This window comes from Cydia fagiglandana, chromosome 7 (assembly GCF_963556715.1).
Source record: "Cydia fagiglandana chromosome 7, ilCydFagi1.1, whole genome shotgun sequence".
Taxonomy (NCBI): Eukaryota; Metazoa; Arthropoda; class Insecta; order Lepidoptera; family Tortricidae; genus Cydia; species Cydia fagiglandana.
The window spans coordinates 11,171,791-11,188,072 of NC_085938.1; the positions used below are offsets into that span (position 1 = coordinate 11,171,791).

At 35.4% G+C, this 16,282-nt stretch overlaps 2 protein-coding genes and 1 long non-coding RNA gene across 6 annotated transcripts in view; 1 reads left to right on the top strand and 2 right to left on the bottom strand.

The window, feature by feature from the left end:
• Window positions 1-485, bottom strand: part of LOC134665924 (uncharacterized) — a 33,506-nt gene extending 33,021 nt beyond the window's left edge. The window contains exon 1 of the long non-coding RNA XR_010098433.1: window positions 187-485. This is a non-coding gene — a long non-coding RNA (uncharacterized LOC134665924). The remainder of the gene's footprint in view (window positions 1-186) is intronic.
• The window catches only part of LOC134665905 (calcyphosin-like protein), a 59,628-nt gene that overhangs the window by 19,282 nt on the left and 24,064 nt on the right, over window positions 1-16,282 (top strand). Inside the window, exon 1 of one of the 3 annotated variants that reach the window (XM_063522957.1) lies at window positions 12,971-13,100. The exons of the other annotated variants lie outside the window; for them this stretch is intronic. Coding sequence (XP_063379027.1) covers window positions 13,079-13,100 — 22 coding nt within the window. The 5' untranslated portion in view covers window positions 12,971-13,078. Of the gene's footprint in view, window positions 1-12,970; window positions 13,101-16,282 lie in introns of those variants that run through there. 3 annotated transcript variants of the gene reach the window in all.
• Window positions 11,500-13,663, bottom strand: LOC134665908 (18S rRNA aminocarboxypropyltransferase). Of its 2 annotated transcripts, none has more exons than XM_063522962.1 (2): window positions 13,544-13,663; window positions 11,500-12,297 (listed from the first exon to the last, which is right to left on the bottom strand). In XM_063522962.1, exon 2 carries the CDS (start codon window positions 12,291-12,293, stop codon window positions 11,571-11,573), a length of 723 nt encoding a protein of 240 aa, XP_063379032.1. In that variant the 5' UTR covers window positions 12,294-12,297; window positions 13,544-13,663; the 3' UTR covers window positions 11,500-11,570. The 2 variants fall into 2 exon arrangements, with proteins under 2 accessions (XP_063379032.1, XP_063379031.1); XM_063522961.1 differs by lacking the exon at window positions 13,544-13,663 and adding an exon at window positions 12,384-12,516.

Sequence of the window (16,282 nt, forward strand, 5' to 3'; positions counted from 1 at the left end):
GAAACACCTTGTATTTGTTAATATTTAAGTATGAAATTAACAATTGTTTTGATTTCTTTATCTTAAGGACTTTCATTTTGTTCATATTTTTATTACTCCGTCCGTAAAAATTTCATTCACGAAACACTTATAGGATCACTTCGGTTCGATCTTGCAAATTAGTCAAATGCGTTTATTGAAAGAAACAATTTACAGTGAAACCTGGTTAAGTGGGACCTGGATAAGTGAGAAACCTCTATAGCTGGGACTCATGGTGCGGTCCCGACACTTTAGCACTGAATTACCTCTGTTACTGAGAAAAAACGAACCTCTATAACTGGGATTCGTTGTTGTGATTTTATAGTCACATTTACCTCTATAATTGAGACAGAGAGTGTATTTTACCTCTTTTACTGAGACTATATTTATAAGATTACATTTTACTAATTGTTTTTTTAGAATTTTAAAGGGAATTGACTTCTGTATCTGAGATAACGTCAATCTATGACCTCTCTAACTTGGACTTCATTGAACAATTTCCGTATTCATTTGCCTAATTGTGTCTAAACAACTTCGAGGTTGGATTAAGTTAATTTATGTAAGTAGTTAAAAGTATCGAAACGAAAGCTGACATTTTGATAAGTAACACGAAAAAATAAATTTTCATTTATTACATTTCTAATACGCAATGAAGTCCGTATCAAATTTAATTTAATTTTGAAATATCTATCCTTTGGAGAATCATTCAAAATAAATTCAAAGAAATATTTAAACAGACTTAAAAAATATTTAGGGACAAGGATTATTATACCTTATTTATTTTTAAAGATAATTACTAAATACCTTATTAACCACCTCCATAACTGAAATATACTCTATTCTCACCTCTATTAATGGAACCCTCTGTAAATGAGACAGAAATTTATTTGTACCTGGCTAACTGGGAGCCTGTGTAAGTGGAAAACCTCTTTAAGTGAGACAAATTTGCTCGTCCCTTGAGATCCCACTTATCCAGGTTTCACTGTATATTAGCGTTAGGGCTTCATTGTTTCTTATTTATTCTTCTTGACCTTTTATTAGGCACTCAAGATTTGAGAGAAACAGTTTCGTGGTAAATTTGAAGATTTACGTAATTAATGTAATTACGTATAAGCATCCGTGAAGAAGATCCAGAATAAAATTAATTGTTATACTTTGGGTCCGCTTCATTGCTCATTCTGACTTCCACGAGACAACTGTTTCAAACTCCGCTATTAAGCTCAGAGTTAGAATTAAATTCAAAGTTAGGGCATTCATAAGATAATAAAACAATTCTTAACTTTCTGAAACTAACTTCAAATCAGCATTAAAACGAAATAAGAATTGTGTTTTGTGGAGTAAAGTATAGCTGGGAAACTTATGAATCGTGTCTAGTCTATGTACAAATAACTCTTAATGTAGGTACCTAAGGTACGTCAGTAGACTTTATTGTATGTCCTCCCTTATTCATAAAACTATACAAGCCACAAGCCTCAATTAGTTAATTTATTTCTTATTCCTTTCTTACAAGACTTAACAGATTAAGACAAATGAATAATTGCTAGGTAATTGAGAAATTATTTATGAATAAACGTCATTTAAATTTTACATATCAAATAAACACATTCGTAAAATTGTTGTATTTTAACAATTTTATTGTTTGTTACCTTTGTTTGTTGCACAATGCTGCGGTCTTACCTATGTCGAGACTTAAAATTTCAATTAAAAGGACAAATCTACGTTCATATCTACTTAATATAAATCCGTCTGTCTGTGCCATCAAAGTCCTTAATGTTTCGCAATAGGAACTTCTTAAAAGGCCACCAGAGCGTATTTTAGCAAAACGCAGAGTAATTTACACCCCCTAGCCTTAACAAGGTACCGTCACGGTTATTTCGAATAGTCATGCTAAAGAACTTGGCGAACTTGTTCAGAAAGGGAATCTTTGGAATCATAACCGCCCGGGGTAGCGCGGAAGCGTGCGGTGGAGCGGCATAGCGGCATACTTAACTTTTATGTTGGTGAGATACGTGGTTAGATAAGCTATCTGGAGTTGTCATGCTGGCAGAAATGTGTGACAGGTACTTTATACTATTTTAGCAATTTTAATGTGACTGACTTTTAACATTTTATTCAATGCACTCCTGATTTTAATGTACTTAAGTTATAAGATTGAAAAAAAAAATTAAATGCAACAAATATTCATTATAAGGATAAGGATACCTATGGAATATTATCTGCAATAAAAGATTTATTTATTTATTTAGTATTGCACAGGTATTTACGTAAGCTTTTATTCAAAAATATGATCAGCGAACCTGAATTTGTTCATTATTTTAACTTAATTACAATTTACCAACATGCGAAACTATTTGAACCTTATAAATAGCAATTAGTTATGCTAAACGCGTCTGAAGCTTCAAGTCAGTCTCATTAAATTCAATTATATAAGTTGACCGTATCGAAACCTGTTTAGACGCTAGTTTGATCTAACGACATCTTTGAAATCAATAAAGAGCTTATTAACATGGCGTAAGAGAGTGCGGAAACGATAAAATTTTATCAGGTTAATCTATCAGGGTGATACTTGCCTAGCGACAAAGTTTATCAGTTTAATCACATATCAGCAGGGTAACGAGGATATTATACAATAAACTGAAATAAAACGAAAAAGCGATCTCAAGCTGTGCCGTGTATGGTAAGCTTTAGGAAAGTTGGGGAAATCAAATAGAATATGGGTGCACAACTCATACTCAAATGGAGCCGCCATTAACAGGCGTTCCCCTCTGTCGAAAATAGGCGGCCAATGGTCAACCACATGTCAACCATATGTATGGACTGACGTTTATCTGACATGACGTACCTATACATTTGATGTGCCCCTCCCCCGCAAAGAATATAATACTCACCAGGAGAAGAACGGTAACTCCATACAAAAAAATGTCCCCAACCGTTTATACGTTTATACTAGTGGCGCCGTCTTTGTGTACCAATGGAACTAAAGTTGACAACCGGTTTAGCCTGGCGGGTATTGGTAGGTATAAATAGTAATTCTGTTGATAAACATATTTGTTATCTTCATATCACGAAATATATGCAAGATGCAAATATTACCCCTTGTTTGTGGTATTATCAATTGATTTAAATAAAAGGCATGTTTATGTTTATAACATTATATATATTATTTATTAAAAAATGTTTTACATATAAAAATATACACTGAAAACTGGCAACTGGCAACTTAATAAAAAAATTGACATTAATAAAGCGCATTCACAAAGTTTTCAGTACCTTTTATACAAATAACATTAGGCATGCCTACCTATTACACTTTACACACAGATACACTACACTTTACACACGGCATTTTACACAGATTTCCAACTTGTATTCATACATTTCTTCACGGTTAATTAATACGCTTTTCAGATGCGTTATGACTCGGTTCCTTCTGAACCCACTAAAGTTGTAAATTTCACTCTGGCTGCTTCAACAGCCGTTGCTCCGCATTTAGCACATTTTCTATGTGCATTGCTGTAATCCATGTAGGTACAGACTTACAGTCTTAAATGGTACGTAGCGGTACACGTTGTATGTATTATTTAAAGAGTTAATAAATAAAATTTTCGTTATGAACTTTAACCACAGCAGTTGGACAGAGTCATTGACAAATATATTTTTTATTATGGTGGGTAGACGTACCTACCCTCCATATATTTTATGAACATTGATAAAGACAGTTGGAAGCAAATATTCATTATAAAACTTAATCGCATGTAATTAAGTTTTAAGCGTTTTAAGTCCCGTTTTATGATTAATATTGTATAAAATTCGTGATAATTTAAATCAGAGTTGGGAGCAATGTTGCTGTAGAAAAATGTTTTTATTTTTATTACTCGCAACTTTTTCCCGGAGGCCAACGCACACATAGAAGCTTAAGGCGCACACATGCGCAATTATTTGGGGACATAACTTTCTTAGGAAGTGAACAGGCCTTGCTCCCCCGCAAAAAACGGCAGACTATTTTTTACCGAAAATTTTAGACATGGCGTCTCCGTTGGTTATATCCTCTAAGCAAAAATATGTCTCATAGCTCTTATGTCAGCGAAAGAAGAACAATGGGACATATTTTTGAATAAGCTTTCTACACCCATATTTTTACACTTGACTGTACACTGTGCTCGAAATGCTAACATGATACAAGAAAGCCATCTTGAAAATGAAAAAAAAAAACAACTGATTTTGATCATAGAAGAAACGAATGCTCACAATTATTATATCTAATAACACGATGTTTGTTCAGTAAAGAAATACAAAGAATAAAAATACTATGGAATCTCTGATGAAGATCTCTTTATTTTTCAGTAAATAAAATACGAATAGAAATTAAACAAGAAAATCAAATCAGATTGTTTGGAATTACCGTCTTCAGCATTTTTTATTGGTTTCTGTATTAAAATACCTAAATCATCGGCAAGTGATAACATCTTGACAAAGAAATGCTATTATTTCTTCTGAAACATTAATGATACCTACTTTTATACTTCGCATTGGACGAGTATGAAATTATTTTCGCTTTTTTGTTTGAAGACAGTTATTGACGTTTTTTTAAAGACCGACTGATAAGATTCGATTCAAATTTAAGCAATAATTTAATGTCTACCGTTTTACCGGTAAAGAATACTTAAGGCTAAGAATGACATGGACCCGGGTATGTCCTTAAACTACGTCCAAGACCACCGGTGGACGGGCAGCAGCGTCCCTCAAATTCGGTGTACTCGACTGCGATCGCCAACCCGCCTGCCAAGCGTGGCGATTATGGCATTCACCCCCCATAAGGGGGAGGCCTATGTTCAGCAGTGGACGTCTTATGGCTGAGATGATGATGATGATGAAGACTGACGTTCCATTTCCAACTGCAGCTGCAATACTGTTCATTTTACTATGGAAATTGACAATGACAGCGACGCGTTTCCATAGTAAAATGAACAGTATTGCAGCTGCAGTTGGAAATGGAATGTCACTCTAAGGCTGTAGTTTATTACCTACTTAATTTGATCAGTAAAGAGCGTATTATTAGTACAAAATATTATAGCTACAAATGTTACCGTAAAACCACTAACTATAGTCCAAAAGCTCCCAACTGTGGTCCAAAATCGAATATGTAGGCGATTAGGCGTGACTATATTATTCGAATGCCGCGTTCTGAGGCAAATTATTTTTATAGAAGTTGGAAAAAACTGAAGGCAACGCCGGAAATAAGATTAGCATTTAATTTTATACTTTACTAGACGGGTAGGGTTGCAAATAGAAAAAAACCAAATGTTTTTTTTTTCAAATTTATGAAAAAAAACCTGGCACCATGGTTTTTTTTCTAAATTAGGTTTTTTTCCAGATGAACAAAAATATGCTCAATAGTAACAACGTACATTTTAATTCCATAACGTTCAGTATACAAACAATTTTTGGGGAATCCCTGAATTCCCCGATGCGGCGACGAGAGGCGTTGGTTGGTGTTGCCAACAGTAAATTGCGATAACTACCACTACAGATTTCATTTATGTTGTTATTAATCAAAGTTGTTAAATTAAATTGGTTTAATGGTTAACATAAAGTCTAAAACAAGTAAAACAACCGTATAAAAGTATTAACTGCCTTGCAAATTTTGAGTTTTCATACTTTTGAAAAAAAACGTACTCCAGAAAAAAAACAGTTTTTTCACGGTTTTTTTTCATGTTTTTTTTCAAGTCAGAAAATAAAACCGTTTTTTTACAACCCTAGTGCGTCGTATTCGAGATACGTGTCAAAAACTTTTTTAGAAATTTGTAAGGCGCCATCTCGCTTCTTCGCTCGTTTTTTATCCCGTTCTGGTTTTTCGATATTATATATATGATGATGATGATAATAAAGTTTATAATCATTATCAGTTAATTTTAAATTAACCCTTAATTTGGCAGAAAATAAAAAACTTGATTTTAACTTTTATGTGCACATTTATTTATTATTATGCCTTTAAATATGTCCTAAAAATGTGTAATAAATATTTCACTGTAAGATTTCCTGAAAATCGAATGTACAGTATTTTTAACAAAAACGTACGCTCGTCAAACTTAGTGTGTTAAATGGGTCATTCTAAGTTAAGAGGTAATCGCTTGTATGAAGAAGTGGCACAACATAAATGTTAGTATTTTGATCTAATTATACAATATTTTTATTGAAACAACTCTTTTATAAATATTTGTAAGCTAATCAGTCATTTTTTGAATTTTTTACCATTTTAGAAGATACCAGGGGAGAGACCGTACTTTTTGTATGTAATAAAGAGAGAAGGGTCTCTCCCCTGATCTCTTTAAAAACATAAACAAAATCGAAATTTTGACCAGCCGTCTTAGAAATTCGAGCAAATTAAAGTGTAATGATTCATTTAAACAAGAATTCATACCTCCACTGTACATTTTGGAAAATTATGCGCCAGGGGAAAGACGCCAGGGGAGTGACTTTTTCATGTCAAATCAGATATAATTGTGCAAGTATTTATTGTAAATAATAAAATTAAAGTATTTATATAATCTATGCATAAACTATGGTAAATATACAAATACAATTAAGCATTTATATCAATAATTTTGAAATAAAACTGACCAGGGGAGATATCACTTTCATAAAACAACATTGTCAAGTATAGAGGTCAATGATCAAAATGACTAACAATCGGAACCAAAAGATGACTGTCGCAGGGTTGGTCGTTAGTATTGAATGAAATTCATTTCTATTGGGATTAAAATGGCAATAATTAAAGCTATAAACCCAATATTTTTACATTTACATAATGGCCAGGGTAGGAGACATAGAATCTGGGGGACAAAATTTAACATAAATATTTTTTATGAAAAAGAAAAATTTAAAGGATTTTATTAATAACATTACAATAAATATTTGTTTTAATTTATGAAGTATACCAAATTTAACGGATTTATGGGAATTACATCTGGATAAAATTACTGATTTATTGTAAAACCTGCAAAGGGACAGGCCAGGGGAGGGGACTTTTGCATGTTTGAGGGGCAATTGTGACAGAACTGAATTAATTAATTAATTGAAATTGAGTGTCTATAGAGGAAATGCAATCTTTTAAGGGAAATTACCATAATTTATTTAAATAGTTTAAGAAAAGTATGAATATGTATCATGGACGCCGTTAATACCTCTTAACTTAGAATGACCCAAATATACTTAACAAATTCCAAAAAAGGGTATCGAAACAAAGACAAGGTTGATACATAATACCACCTACATGAATAAAGCATATTTGAATTGAATTAAATAAAAAAATATGAAATATAACTACCTATTCCATTTAGTTTCCTTGAATGTATAGCCATACGCCAAAGTGAACGGGGTTTTATAAAAAAAACGTGGATTGATATTGAGTAGCGTTCGCTTTGTTGCATATTAAGCTATAAATGTATAGCGAATCAAACTATAGCATTGAATCTCTTCTATTATGGCAAAATATAAAGGTAGGCAGTGAAATTTGTCAAATTAAAGCGCGGTCAAAATCTCACACCATAAAGATTTGTTAAAAATGCTTAACGGGTTGTTTAATTTCTAATACACTGTACGTATTGTTTTGTCAAAAATACTTAACAGTTGTGTATGCTTGCTTATTACACGTAAATAACTTGACTTGGCGAATAGGTGTGGTATGTAAAGTATACGTAATACTATAATCAAATATAATAATAATATATGCAGTAAAATTTCGCGTAATAGAATCGAAAAAAAATAAACAAATACCTGGATAGAACGCAGTGTCGACCTTCTACTAACTATGTTGATTCACTACTAACATATAACATTGTTGCCAGTAACGCTTTATTTTTTTCTTTATTCTTTATAGTATAAATGATACATAGAAATTAAAAACTTGGAATTAACGTAAAAAATAACATGCCTACATTTTTTCAAAGTAAGTGTTAAGTATACTTGACTGTGCCAAATTAAGGGTTAAGTATGTTAATTTGGGACAGTTTTCTTGTTATCGCTTAGTGATACTATTGTAGTTACTAATAAAGTAGCGGAATAATCAACAAATTGTGTTATAAAGATTATTGCAACAGTACTTAAACCAAAATGGGATAATTTGACTGACAGCAATGAGTATCTATTCTGATCGATCGAGTGATAATGCAACGCCCCTTGCATTTTGTGCCCCAAAGGTCAACGACCGCGAAACCCCTAAAGTTTTGGGGCGAACTGTACTTTTAATTCAATTACCTGTTTAATTCATTAGATAATTAAATCACCAATTGCTGCTAGATTTTACATTAAAATAGGACTACTACCCATCACCGTCAAAGTACACTACAACTTAATAAAAAACATAATAGGTTTGTCAATTGAAGGTTGAAAAACCATAATAAAAAAACTATCAAAACAACAAATGAGCAAACAACCAACAATACGCATGATTAGAAACTTAGAAAGTGAAAAGAACAGTGAGAATTAAATCTACGTGTTGGTGTTGGGTAATCTTAAATCTACACACCCCTAGGTTGTAGGTTTCCTAGCTAGAATGTCTTTGTCTACCAAAGGGGTTTAAATTAACATGTCACTATAAGGAGTATTTAATAATTCCGTCTATAATATACTTCGACCGGTTTAGTTGCTCCTTGCTAGGGTCCCCCCTGGAACCCTCAACAGTACCACGATAAGATTCAAATTTAGAATTTTCGCACTGAGTCAAAATAGGTTATATTTAATCTAGGTAATAACTAATCTAAGCATTGCACTAAATCGACTTAGTAGTGAGTTCCAAGTGCGAAAACAAAAGAGAGCAATATCGACCAAACCCTCAAAAGTGAGGGGGAGAGCCAATGCCACCCTCTTTATGAGTCAGAGGGGAGGACCCTTGCTCGTAGGTATATTACTGTGCCCTCAGTACTCTGCCGCGTGCATTCTGCGTTGCCCTATCGATTTGGGTTTTTCGGACTATGCGAGTTTTGACCTTATCCTTATGTTGGCTGTTTAGAAAACGGAAGTGCACAGCGCAGTCAAAGAAATTCTGGCCCTGAAATGTTTGCATGGGTTTCATTGCATTTACAATATTACAATTATATACATTCCTTAAATATAGAAATATAGAGAAAGAACCTACCTTTACACTTTTATTCCTCGACAGTTCATTATTCTGACATCTGTCGGGCAGACCATATAGGATGGTTCTACATATCAACATGGGTTTCTAAATTAAATTGGGAGCTTCGACGAAAAGGCCCCTGGAACAAATCGTACCTACATAATTATAGTTTTTATCCTTTTTATAAATACTAGGAGGTTAGCCAACTAAATTTGATTCTACTTACCTACATTTTGAAGATTAGCACGAAACAGTCTTGTAACATGGTTGAAACTGAGGTCCATCCGTAGTTCCGAAGCTAGATAGGTACCTACCTACGTTTTCTTCATATGAAATTATTTCTAGGTACGATACCTACTTACAATTAGGATTTCTCTGTAAGCACAGTGACATTAGATCAGAGGGCCTACCGCGAACCACGTTCAACGTGTTGCCTCTCTGTCGCACTTGTAAATTCGTACGTAAGTATGACAGGGAGGCAACACGTCGAACGTGGTTCGCGGTAGGCACTCAGCTTACGTATCAATCGTATCTCTTAAATCAAAGAGCATATACCTAATCACTTGATCATAATATGATAGGTACGTGCTTGACACAGGTTTGACATTAATTATTTTATAAAAATAATGTAAATGTTGCCATTGCAAGTCGGTAGGTAAAAACAATTTGAAGGTTTGACTACCAATCAGAGCTGTGGTGGTACTATTTTTTGAAAGAGCTGATAGTGGAAAGACTGGAAAGGTAGAAAGGTGGCATTTAAAGAGTTCAGTCCTAGTTTAGTCGCAATAAGCAGTTGAGCTATTCAACAAACACATTCAGTATCGTTTGCTACGGCGCAAACTATTGGCATATAATATAAGTATTATACCTATAATACCTATACTACTTAGATAACCCCGAGTTCAAACCCCGTCTCTTAACAAATAAGTAACTACTTAGTTACTTAAGTACAGTACCAATTATCGGTTTAAAGGCTCTGTCACACAGGCGCGTTTTGCGGACGGCGCGTGAGCGGGCGGGCGACTGTGTGACGGAGCCTTAAGACAAAAGCAGTGGGGAGACACTCCTGACTTCGGTCGAACTCGGCTCCGTTCGGCTCAGCATTTCTCCGAGCAATTATTAGGGTTGGCACCACTTGACTTCCTCGTGCCTGCACGACCATAGATAAGATAATCAATTTAATGGTATGCTGTGCCCCTACATTAGATTTTTTCCGATTTTTTAATTATTAAAGTATTAGTTAGGAGCATTTAAAAACTTGTATAAATATGAAAAAAATTAAAAAATGTCAAACGTAGGGGCATAGCTATGGTTAATATAGCTACCTATATCAAATGATGTAAAAATATTTTCCATAATGTCAATATCCAGTGAGGAAAATGGGAACTTCGTTTGTACCTATCTACGGAGAAGCGGCCGTCCCCTTTCCTCTTAAGCTACCTTTATTTACACATAATTGTTATCTGCTGCATACTAAACTCCTCTAAATTCTAAATGAAACCCAAGACTCTATAAATTTGTGTTTTTAATCTATACGTAAATAACTGTTACTAACATAAGCACCGGGATGAATGAAATAATAACCAATAACGATCAAAAGTTGTAAGTAGAACTTATTCATCAAAGAGGTTAGTGACTTGAGACACCTGCGCGACAGGTTGCATTCAACTTTAACTTACCTTTAAAGTCCTGGAACTAATTGTTAACCCTTAACTCCAAAGTTGTAATAATTCGTCACTCCAAATTATAACACACACAATAATCACTCACACTTGTTTTCACCACTCAAAGAAAGTCCGAAACAAGTTTCTCCGCGAGTTTCCGACGTAGAATTCGAGCGCTACAAAACCGGCTCACGCATTCAAACGCAATCGCAAACTAAGAACGAACAGTAGCTTTGCCTTTACCGGTCCTCGAACCCCATAAACTTGATTTACAACTTTATTTATTACAGCGCCATCTATGAATTTTCGTCGAAGCTGTCTTGTCACGTACTTGACTTAAGCGCGAGTGAGCATACCAAGCGAGTCGGCTGCGATGGCAATCATAGTATGTAAATTGTTGATAAAGTGATAGATGGCGCTATAGTCAAAAGGGTTTAGTTAAGTTTTAACTCTGTAGCTGGCGTTATGAAATAGAAAACTGAACTTCAGTTTTCTCAAACTGAAGTTCGTATATAAATGTTTCATTGAACATTTTGGTATTTTTTGGCAAAACAAGTACGACAACCACAAAAGGGTTCCCAATAATTATGATTCTTCATTTTATGTTATTAATTACCTTCTGTAGCTACAGCCCACAACAGTATTGTGTAAATCAAATAAGAAAAGGACAATTTTATTATTAGAAAGAAATTTTAAGAGATTGGTACAATAAATATAATTGGTCAAAAGTCAAAATACATATTTACATTATAAGACATAAATTTTAAGTCCTAGCTGTCCTCCTCTGACTCTGAATCACTATCACTGGGCGGCCACATGGGTCTTGTGTCTTCTTGCTTTTGAGCGGATTCCAGATATTTTGCCTGCGCTTCAAGAACACTTTTGCTGTCTGTACAAGCTGCATACAGATCTAATGCTTCATTATTAAGTTCCAAAAAGGAATGGCCCCATGAAAACTTTGAAAGGTAGAACTGTGCCTCCTTTTTATGCCCCGTTATATACATAGCGGCTGCCAATGCTTCCACACAACTCAATTGGTAAGGTTTACCATAGTTTATGGGATTGGCTGCGACTAAAAATGGCAATAACCTCGGGTGAGGTGATTTCATCCTACCAAAAGGTGTTTCATCAATTTTAGCCCATGAACAGTCTATGACTGCAAGTCCTGATTTTTCAATGATGTCCTTGTCATTAGGACTGACGCATTGGGTGCCAACTGGAGATAGCACTAATCCTGGAAACCGTTGCCCAAGTTTAAGGTTTTTTATGATATTGTGTCGGAGAAGTTTTCTTCCGGAGCATTTCTTAGGATCACAGTGATTTAAATCCCACATGGCTACTGTGAAGGATGCTTCAGTTCCTTCTCCGTCAGAACTGTCATCACTATCTTCTGATGATGCTACAGTAAGCTCATTTAATCTCTCTGCGTAGTCCCTTTCGGTATGTTGGTTGGAGCGTTTACTGCGATTTTTGAGGTTTTTGCCGGGTGCCATAGTGCTGTAACAAAATTGCTTGTTTATAATACATTGCTATTGTAAATCATTATAAAGCGCACTTAGAATCCAAAGATTATAGCCTATTACATTTTAAAATTTGAATATGACACCACTGCAATAACTTTGCTCAAGTTTTAAGGCTCATAACATAACAACTCAAAACAAAATTTAAGTTAACCTCACTCCATTCCATTCAACATATTGAAAATATTGAAGGAAGTGAAGTGAGCGCGCGCTGGCTGCCATCTGTCCCACAAATGTCAATGTCATTAAAAGGCTTCTACAGACTGCAACAAATGGCACGCGAGTTTTATAGCCATAACACACTACCGCACCGCACCAATGTCACAGTCCGCCGCACCCATGTGAGAGTGAGAAAGAGGCTTCAGACAAATCGCATGTGATTATCAAGCCCGCTCCACCCACACTCTGATTGGCTGTGTTCGTAATAATCTTAACTATTTTTAATAGACATATGAAGGAAAGGCTTACTTCGTATGTATTTCTATTTATTCGTTACATTTGAATATTATTGCATTTCATATTTATCATGGGCGGATAATGCAAATAATTTCTACTTGAGCAATCTTTTTCTTAAATACATGTGCTTGTTTTTTTACTGGCATGTTGCCAAAGTTACCCGAAAAGTGTTAAAAGGAAATAGTTTTCCATCACTGTCATAAGAATTTAACATCTTTACATATTGCTTTTATAGTGGTGGTTGAATTTTCATTTTTAAAGTTAGCTAATAATAATTCAAAATTGATTTTAGTCGAGGAAGGATGAGCAGCGCCTCTATGGCAGGTAAATTTAATAAGTTTATACCCACTAATATTTAAACGACTTAAGCCCATTTGCACCATTCCACTAACCCGGGGTTAACCGGTTAAACCAGGAGTTGCCATGGTTATCTATACAATTTGACACTAGGTTAATAGTTTAACCGCTTAACCCCGGGTTAGTGGAATGGTGCAAGTGGGCCTTAGACAACTTTTACAAAGGCGGCTAGAACAGGAACATCCGATTTCTACTGGCTTGGTCATCTACAGTGCGTTTATCTTGTAGTTTTCTGAGCAAAAGCACAGAATAAATACTTAATGGTACTATGTACAGAATATTCACTCTCTAACAAAACGCGGCTGTTACGATCAGCACAGATATGGCCGCTAGGTGGCGACAGCGCCACGCGCGGCTTATGGCTAATAGCCACCAAAATTGGTGTGGAACGGATGTGTACTTTTAGCTACCTGTAGCAAAGCGACGAAATCAGACAAATTTATTCCAGAATCCAGATTCATCACGGATTTTGTACCGCCAAGGTGGCCAAGTCACATGAAGACACGCTCTTGTCACTGTACTCTTGTGGACGTGTGATGAGCATGATACAATTTTAAAGCATTAGGAAACAACTCTATGCAGTCAAGCATGAGTGGGCGGCCTCAGTATCATCCAATCTAAAGCTACCTATTAGATATGGCAGCATTCGAATTTAGATCACCTTGATGTTGATCATAAATGTCGTACGGCAGGAAAAAATAATTCGATTAGGTACTTATTGTTTGGGCTGAACAATGCATGGCTATAATCGATAGACCTAATACGTCGTCATGGTGCCTACTAATCATTGTAGGCTACGAACCTCTATGTAGAAGTTAAAAATCGAATTCGTAATGTACCTACCATGCTACCATGTCGTCATATTATTAGAGAACAATATTTAGATTCAACAACCAACCAACCGACCAAGTGCGTGTCGGACTACGCAAAATGGAGTTCTGTAGTACCTTGTACAAGTCAAGTCAAAGGGCATATTATTATCTTCACAGGACTTACGTCATTTTAATACGAAGATCATTTCATTCACAAAATTAAAATTACGCTCTTTGCAATCTTAATTTTGGGATCTGTAAATGATGTCACACGTTATTTTTTAATACACTTTATATTAGTTTCCGAGTAAAACGGACAAACAGACGGACGAACGGATAGGATAGACGGACAAGCGGACAGTGCCGGAATTGCAGTCTTTGTCGCCCTATATCCCTGGCGCAGGCCCTGTACCCGCCCCTTTCTCAGCACCCATCATATTTATTCACTACATTTAGAGTTATTTCTTGTTATCATTAGCGAATTTTTTGTCACAATTTGCCGCCTCTAATATTTTGCCGCCATAGGCCCGGACCTACCTACTTGGCCCTAGGGCAAATCCGCCATTGCAAGTGGACGTGAAACTATATGGGTTCCATTTTTGTCATCTTGGCTACGGAACCCTAAAAAGTAACATTAAACAACTGTACCGCTATTCGGAACCTAATAATAATATTGAGAATGGCAACCCTGTTGTCGGTCGTATTGTCCTTTTCTAGCATATACGTCCCTCTCTCTCCCACACTCCCACCACACAGCAGTTTGCTTTTTGGCGGTTGTCGCAAAAACTAATTTCCAACTCATTGGCTTGCTGTTTTTCCATCTGGAAGGTCGTGAAGCTAAACTGCTGGTGAGTTTTTGAATTGTACCCCAGTTTAGCTGACTATATTGAAAAACAGTTTCTAACGGCTTTTGCCGTTCGAAATAAATATTTAAATTTAGTGTCCGTTAAACTATCTAGCAAATAAAAACGATCCGGAATAGTAATGTGTAAGTTTTCAAAGGCTGCCTGCGCGCACCGTGGCTATGCTAATGAAAATACTAAAACACATAATGGTAGAAAACACATCGAGATGGTAAAGCGTGCACTTGTCACCATTAAAATTTAATTAATATTATACCTACATTAAGTCTCTTCTGAGTCTTATTACTTATTACTTTAAATCTTTGTGTGTCTATAATAACTGTTGAAATTAGGTATAACACTTAAATGGTGATGTGTGGAGGCATACCCTTCAGTTTTCAAGTGATTTGTGTTTTCGATTACGAAAGGATCGGATAGTTATTAATACGTGTTACGTAGAACCTACGTATTAAGGTAGAAGCTTATAGACGTGTAGGGTTTATCTGTCCAAGTATCTATCAGCAACTTGTCAGTTTATCCCGTTACGGGATAAATATAATATTGCAAAATGAATTTTTTGGTAATAAACTTGCTGATAAATAATGTGTACCCGCTTAGGAGTCGACGAAGCCCCGCTTCGCGGGGCTTCTATTTCCGCTCTGAGGGACACAAGGTAACGAACAAACCTACATCGCAAGAATTGCATTTATTTTTGTGGAAAGTGAGTACTTCGGCAGTACGTAAACTTAAGTCTGACTAGATAAAGAGAGATATTAGCATGGCTCTGCGCAAGAATGACATGGAAATCCTTAAGTATTTCACTCCCTATCAATGTATATCTCTCCAACTAGATCTAAGGATATTGAAAAAAAAAAAAAAGGTTAAAATGTAGGTAGATAGGTATCTCTTTAAATAAATAACAGGTACTAACAGTGTTGGCATCAATCTGAACTAAATCAATCCGGATTGATCAATCGAATTGACGCGTCAATCCGAATTGATCAATCCGGATTGATCAATTCGAATTGATTCAATTCAGATTGAAGCGTCAATCCGATTGAATCAATCGGAATTAGCGCATCAATCCTCAATTCGGATTAAATCAATTCTCAATCTAGATTAACCATAGTCCCTAAGATTACTTTTCAAAGGTGTCCTTTTTTGGGACTTACTTACTGGACTTAAAGTCGATTTCTGAGGTTTCCAGAGGTTCGAAAACATGTTCCTGATGTCAGTATTGACTGATGTCCCTTTTTGGGACATTTTTCGAAATTGGCCGATTACGTTCATATTCGTAATCGATGTCGACCATAGGTCCCGAAAGATGTCCCTTCCATTTCGGGACATTTTTTTAAATTATTCGTTGGCACTTTAAAACGATATCTGAGATTTCCAAAGGTTCACATGGTAGGTAACATGTTTCCGACGGCAATACAGACGTGGTTTCCTTTTTTTTGGACATTTTTGGGACATTTCTTGAAACCAACCGATTGCG

What these genes read in the sequence shown, in the direction of transcription:
- LOC134665908 (XM_063522962.1), bottom strand. Translation starts at nt 12,293, where the DNA reads ATGGCACCCGGCAAAAACCTCAAAAATCGCAGTAAACGCTCCAACCAA.